Source organism: Xyrauchen texanus, chromosome 2, assembly GCF_025860055.1.
Source record: "Xyrauchen texanus isolate HMW12.3.18 chromosome 2, RBS_HiC_50CHRs, whole genome shotgun sequence".
NCBI classification, from domain to species: domain Eukaryota; kingdom Metazoa; phylum Chordata; class Actinopteri; order Cypriniformes; family Catostomidae; genus Xyrauchen; species Xyrauchen texanus.
The window spans coordinates 62,655,954-62,662,833 of record NC_068277.1 but is presented as its reverse complement, the minus strand read 5'-3'; the positions used below and the strand labels follow the sequence as shown (position 1 = coordinate 62,662,833).

General features: G+C 40.0%; 1 protein-coding gene across 1 annotated transcript; it reads right to left on the bottom strand.

Annotated features, from left to right (window-relative positions):
- Positions 1 to 1,569: 1,569 nt before the first annotated feature.
- Positions 1,570 to 6,070, bottom strand: LOC127662181 (kelch-like protein 33). The gene is made up of 4 exons (XM_052153269.1): positions 4,841 to 6,070; positions 3,737 to 4,676; positions 3,490 to 3,660; positions 1,570 to 3,035 (listed from the first exon to the last, which is right to left on the bottom strand). Exons 1-4 carry the CDS (start codon positions 5,892 to 5,894, stop codon positions 2,513 to 2,515), a joined length of 2,688 nt encoding a protein of 895 aa, XP_052009229.1. The 5' UTR covers positions 5,895 to 6,070; the 3' UTR covers positions 1,570 to 2,512.
- Positions 6,071 to 6,880: the final 810 nt, after the last annotated feature.

The window sequence follows — 6,880 nt, the reverse complement described above, 5'->3', positions numbered from 1 at the left end:
ACATAACGTGATTTTCATGTGTGGAGCTGGTGCAAAAACATTAAATTAAGTGTTTTTTTTTTATCTACATCAAGAGTTTAGAGTCTGAAATATTCTGTATGCAGTAGTCTCAATGATGAGGTCATAAAAGATGCATGCATTATACATTAAAAATCAGCAAATGTTATTTAAATAGTTCTAGATGAGTAAAGCATGTTCAGTAGTTCATTGAAACTTCATCCTGACTCATCCTGCTTTTTGAATGAAGAAGCCAACTTTACTTAAACAATGTTATCATTTTATAAATGTAATCCTAGTTTTGAATGCTTTTAAAATGTTACTCTTCATCAGAGTTCAGCAAGATATTTTACTCACTCCCACTTTGAGTTCCATATACACTTTCCTTTCAGTGTTCACTTGATCAGTAAGAGAACAAAATAATGTTCATTGTACCTTACCTGAGAATATTACACATGCTTTAATTTCTCCATTGTGTCTGCAAAGATTTAACTACAATGCACATCAATTCATCGCTCAAACTTCAACAATTCAAAACTCAAAGTGCATTGCTATCTAAAGCTTTGTGAACCGTGAAAGTCTGTTTTGTATAAATGAAGACCTGTGGTGTGTTTTTACCTGGGCTCACAATTTGTTGTCACTGCACCTTAACATCCAAGGGTGTGTCCGTGACTTAGGACATGTGCCACTCACAGTGCTTGAGAGCTGTCTCTTTGGGGCATGGTAAAGCGCATATGTACTGAATGGTTTATGATTGTTTTCAGTACACGTCAATGTTAGCTGCCTTCCCTCCAAACTTTCTGCTAGATTTGCCAGCCATAATGAGCCCCAGGTACCTGCTGGCTGCCCTCTAACATCAACAGAATTATCTGATATATAGTAGGCAAATTTAAAGCAGTTGAACATAAACTGGCCCCTGATTCTGTTACACTCAATACACTTTTGAGTACATTCAAACTGTTCGGAGACTGGGTTTCTCCATCAAAATGCTTTTCTTCGGCAAAGCTCACAGCGGGAGTGGGCAGAGGATGAGGAGAGGTGCAAATTTATGAGCCTCTTTTGGGCAGCGGATGATATGGCACACCTGTTATGAGTGGAGCCTCATCAAACCTGCTATAACAATGCAGAGCACGCCTCTCCTCTGGTAGCCGGCTTCTATCCACTTGTGTGCACACACTGGCACCCTTGCATGTTCAGGAGCAGAGTGGTGAGGGTACCGGTCGAATTAGATGCACGCCGAACCCACACCCATGATCCCATGAATAAGATGCAACATTGAGGTATTGAGCATGCTTCGCTACCAATTGGCATTAATGCCAGGGTGTCCTTCCCCGCACACACACCACTAAGACACCGCCACCCCTTGCCCCACAGTCCACTGAGTGGAGAGCATTGCGGCCACTGGACCTTGGCCACATTATGGACCATTCCCTTGGACACTCCCCATCCTACACAATGCCCCCTATCATGAGGATGCCAGATCCTCTTTTATTTTGAACACTTCCCCGTGAACACTTTTCTTTCCCTTTTGGATATATTCTGTTTATTATGTCTTCCAACAAACACCCCTCCGAGGCTTTATGCCACACCCACTGTGTCTGTCTCTTTATCACCCGCCACATAATAATGCTATGCACTAATAAGTACATGAATGGGTGTTAAAAGGGCAAATGCACACAAAGTGAAAAGAAACTACTTTCCAATATATTTAAACCATTTGAATCTACAAAACAAATGTAAAAAGAAAATCAGACAAAATGCAGCAAACAATTTTATGTAAATTTAGCTAAACTAGTGACTAATAAAATATTGTAGGAGAGATGTACTATATAATGCCAATTAAAAGATTTCCAGGAAAGAATCACTGCATGCGTAATGAGTAACATACTCTCACTGAGAACTTTATTAGGAACACAATGGTCCTCATAAAGTGCCTGACATTGTTTTCTGCTGTTGTAGCCCATACGCCTCAAGGTTTGACAAGTTCTGAGATACTATACTTCTCACTACAATTATAGAGAGTGGTTATCTGAGTTACCATAGCCTTTCAGTCAGCTTGAACCAGTCTTGCCATTCTACACTGACCTATCTCATCAACAAGGTGTTTCCGTCTGCATAACTGCCACTCACTGGATTATTTTTTTGTTGTTGTTATTTTTGGGACCATTCTGAGTAAATTCTAGAGACTGTTGTGTGTGAAAATCCCAGGAGGTCAGAAGTTAAAGAAATACTCAAACCAGCCGGTTTGGCACCAACAATCATTCAGTGGTCGAAATCACATGTTTTCCATATTGCACTGCTGCCACACGATTGGCTGATTAGATAATTGCATGAATATGTAGGTGTACAGGTGTTCTTAATAAAGTGCTCAGTGAGTGTAAATGTGACATAATTAAAAAAGAATAATCTTTGAGTCACAAGCAAATGTAATACAAATACTTTATACATTTCCAAATGTTCTAGTAAACACCCTTTTCTACTTGATCTTTACATTGCACCTCTTTGCAGGCAGCCCTTACTGTCTAAGGTGAGAAGGTATGTGCAGCACACATGCAGCTATGCATATGTTTGGGCCTGGTGTCACACCCATGTTCTCCCAGCATTCTGTTGCAGGATCATATCGATGAACTGAATTGATATCTCTGTAGTACTCTTGGCAGTACCCTCCGATTACATAGACCTTCCCTTCTAAGACCACTGATGCTGACCCTACATGAGGTATTGGTAATGACATAATGGCACTCCAGGAGTTAGCCACAGGGTCATACACCTCACAGGATAACTGATCCATCTGGTGGCCACCGGCACCACATGAGACACCTCCAGCCACATACAGATGGTCTCCCAGGGTCTCCATGCAGTGCTGGAATCTGTCATGGTTCATCTCAGCCAGATAGGTGGATCCTTTCTCTGGGTGGTAAAGGATCATGGACAACAGGCATTGGCACTGGCTGTTCAAGCCTCCAGATATGAAGATTGCGCCCTTCCATACACTAGCTGCATGATAACACAGAGGTTGGTCTAATGGGCAGACAAACCTGGAGAAGGGTAAAAGAAAGACTTTAAATGGTGGACCATGTTTACCACCAATCCTTGAGCAGTCTTGAAAATGCTTTTCCACTAGCAAGGTATTTTGAGGCAATTTGACTTGCATAGCACTTTGACATTGCATTTGCTGTGTGTTATATGATTTTTGTATTGTTTTTATCTGTCTTAAAGGTCAATGTTATTTTGCCAACTACTCCATGTTTTTGGATTTACAGTTTTGTTGGTCATTGTACAATATCAACCAATCCAGTATTGGGGATATTACCAGATTTATAGGACTGGGGTTAAGGACTTGAACAATCTTATAAGTAGGTTAAGGTTAGGATTGAAATGAGTATTGTTCAAGGACCAACAAAGGATGTTGGAATATGGCTTCTAGGCTACATCTAGAAATAAATAATAACATCAAAGATTCCACTAATTTATTTACTGCAGTATTCTTACCTCCAAGAATTTGTGTTGGGGCAGTAGACCTCGACAGTCTCCATACTGACCTCTGAGTCTCTCTCTCCACCAATGGCATATATTTTTTCATTCAGGACAACCAGAGTCACACTTCCTCTTCTCTCATGCATATCAGCCAATCTATGCCAAGAGTTCTGGATAGGATCATACCTATCAAAAATGGAACCGGATGTTATAATATGTGGAAACAATTAAGGCAAGAGAGAAAACTTGTGTTATATTTTACCTGTAGGCACATTTCATGGTATCAGCTTTGCCATAGTAATACCGTCCACCAACTACGTACATATTCCCCCTCAATACCCCTACTCCGTGACTGAATGTTGGATTTTCAGGCAAATTTCCCAACATTCTCCACTCTACTTTCTTCACTAGCCCAACATGGTTCTGAAAGGAATTGCTAAACCACATTTCTGTGCAGGGTTTATGTTTTTCGAAATTAGCAGTGATTCTCTCACCCCCAACAATTACTAAAGTGTCTTTTGGCAGGTATGCCCTGAAGTTATTTTGGACATATGAAGAACTGGAGCAGAACTGCTTTAGGAGAGACTTATACAGGTTTTTGGAACAAGTTGTTGGCCAATGTGTTATGGACTTGACTTCTTTGAATTCATTAAAAGTCATGAGGGGAAACTGTATAGTTTCCATCAGCTCCTTGGCAAGTTTTGCACGCTGTTTGGGAAAGGCTGCAATCCAAGACATAACTGCTTTGAACACAGGCAACTCTGAGGGAACGCAGAGGGAATCACTTTGCAGGTACTTCTTTAATTTCTCTTTAGGAAGATCTTGGAACTTTGGAGTAAGTGACACTTCTTGAAAATGCCTCAAGACAAAATCTTCAGCAAGTGCAAGTAAGTTGGTCATCCCATAGGCCTCTGCAAAAGATGCTACATCTAGGCAGTTGTAAGCATCCATTTCCTTCTGCAGAAAAATAAGGCAGAGTGACAGGGCAAACTGAAACTGTAATTGTAGAAATGTGCAAGTGAGTTCAAAAATGCAGCTCCATCCAAGTGCAAGAACCCCACTGTAGGCGTAGTGGAGAAGGGCCTCAAACTCAGCTGCCCCAACTAACAGCAGAGATACTGATTCTTGCTGGCTCTCCCTCATACCACTGGAAAACATGCCTCTAAAGTAGTCACAGCAAGCCGCCAAGAGCACTCTATGAGCTTGGATAATGACAAAAACAAGATTATGAGCAATTTCACAAATGTACAAATTAATACTGTGTCTAATTTTGTCTTTTATTCAAAGAATGTTACATCTCTATCTGTATGAATGCAACATCATGTCAGGTCTAGGAAACTCAAGCCTTTGTTAGACGTTACCTTACCATGAAAAACTCTTCCTTCTGCTTCAAGCTCAACATCACATCCCACTCGCTCTGCCCACAGTTGTCTTAAATACTGCAGAGTAACATTCATCTGCTCATCAGCAGAAACCCTTTCTTTGTCCTCTTTTTGTTTTTCTCTCTGTTCCTCTTTGCAGAGTTCCAGAATTCTTGGAGCTCCCAGGCTGACTGCTGCCATCTGAATCTGTGCCAAGTTGTACTTGTTCATTGTGGTGATGGCCCCAGTGTAGGCAAACTCCACCACTGCAGCCAGCCCCACACCATGCACCTCAGGACCCATACAAACAGATATTACACTCTCTTCTCTGGACTTCTTCTTGAGCCTCTGCTTAATGAGAGTACTGACTGCAGCCAGGACAAAAGAATGACACTGGAATGTATCCCCATCCTCTGTGCTCAGGGTAAGGTCAGTGAGGACAGAGCAGAGCATCATCCCTTTGAGAGCCTGAAAGACCAAACTTGGGTAGTCTGGATCAGAGTATATCTTCTTGGGCCAAATGTCAAACTCTTCAGCAACAGAATCTTCAAAGTAACTCATCAAAGTATCATCATTACTGCTGTTGTCATATTTATCATCATCTATGTCACTACTTTTATCATTATTTGTAAGCACAGCAACTAAATGGTCACTATTTGCAGATGTAACAGGACAACTATCACTACATACTTTGCCATCAAAATTGTTGTTGTCATATTTACTGGAGCTTTGTTCATCAATGGATTTATCATTACTTGTACACATGGGAACTAAGCTGCCACTGTTTGTAGATTTAACAGGAAAATGGTCATCACATTCTTCTTCATCATCCTCAGCCTCCTCACTTTCTTGTATACTTTCTTGCAGCTCCTTTGGACTCTCTTTATCTGCCCTGTCGTCATCTCCCACCAGATTCCCCTGTACCTCCTCTTCTTCACTCATTTCCATCCATCCTTGTTCACCATTTGTGTTTTCTCCTTTTGTTTTTGCTTCATTCTCTCTCACTGTTCTCCATGAAGTTCTCCACTCTCTCTGAAGGCATGATTGAGCTACTGCCATAAATACACTTTGTTCCTGTAGCTTTTAAAGAAGAGCAAATCTTCAAAGTACTTCCTTCAAAAACACCAAAATAAACCTCTATCTTCTGTTAAAAAAAGTCCTCCAAATCTGCTGCAAATGCCTTTTTAGACTATTTGACTGTTGAAACTCACACTTCAGTTGAGATCTCGCACTCCCGTAGTCCTCTCTAAGATTAAATGAGTGTATCATGAGTTAATCTGAGCTCACAACAAACACAGCGCTATTTTTACCGCTAGCATCCAATAAGATCCCATCCCCTAGCCTTCTAAGAATTACTGTCTGCTTTTGGTCCAGCCATTCTGTACTTCAGCCATTCTAAACCTTTCCTTTTGTAAGTGCCTTTTAAATAAATAATTACATTTAATGCATAAATTCAGACATTGTCATGTACAATAGTGTAATAATTTTGTTCACTCTAAGGGTGAGCTTCAGATCAATTCTGATCAGTTTTGTCTCTTTCTAGTTTCTACAGTCCATACACTAACCATAAGATGCATATTGCACACATAATTGCAATATGACTGGATAGTTTGATGGACCTTTCGTGAGTAAAAGCACAAAGAAATATTTACAAGTTTCCACGTTGATACAACAAGTGGCTGAGTATGAAATAATCACTGGATTTGCTAGGCTAATGACATCAAATCATTTAAAGATATTCAGAGTTTCGTTTGAGGTAAATTTTCATTTTTACATATTCATGAGCTGAACGTTTTTACTCTGCTTTGTTTACATACTTATGTTTAGGGGAAAAAGTGTCTGTACTGAGGTTTGTACTGAGTTTCTACATATTTTCCAAGGTTTTTCTGTGCAATTGCTTGTGTGGACTGCTGTGCCATCATTTAATACATTGAATGAATATTAACATTAATATGTTTAATAATGGCCATAAAATAAAATACTACAATATAAACTAAAAACAAAAAAGATCAGATGCAATAATAATAATTAAAAGAAATATACTA

What these genes read in the sequence shown, in the direction of transcription:
- LOC127662181 (XM_052153269.1), bottom strand. Translation starts at nt 5,894, where the DNA reads ATGGCAGTAGCTCAATCATGCCTTCAGAGAGAGTGGAGAACTTCATGG. An exon ending in AGAAGGAAGAGTTTTTCATG is followed by an intron (nt 4,677 to 4,840) that starts GTAAGGTAACGT and finishes TCATTATCCAAG; the next exon opens with CTCATAGAGTGCTCTTGGCG. An exon ending in ACCATGAAATGTGCCTACAG is followed by an intron (nt 3,661 to 3,736) that starts GTAAAATATAAC and finishes CATTTTTGATAG; the next exon opens with GTATGATCCTATCCAGAACT.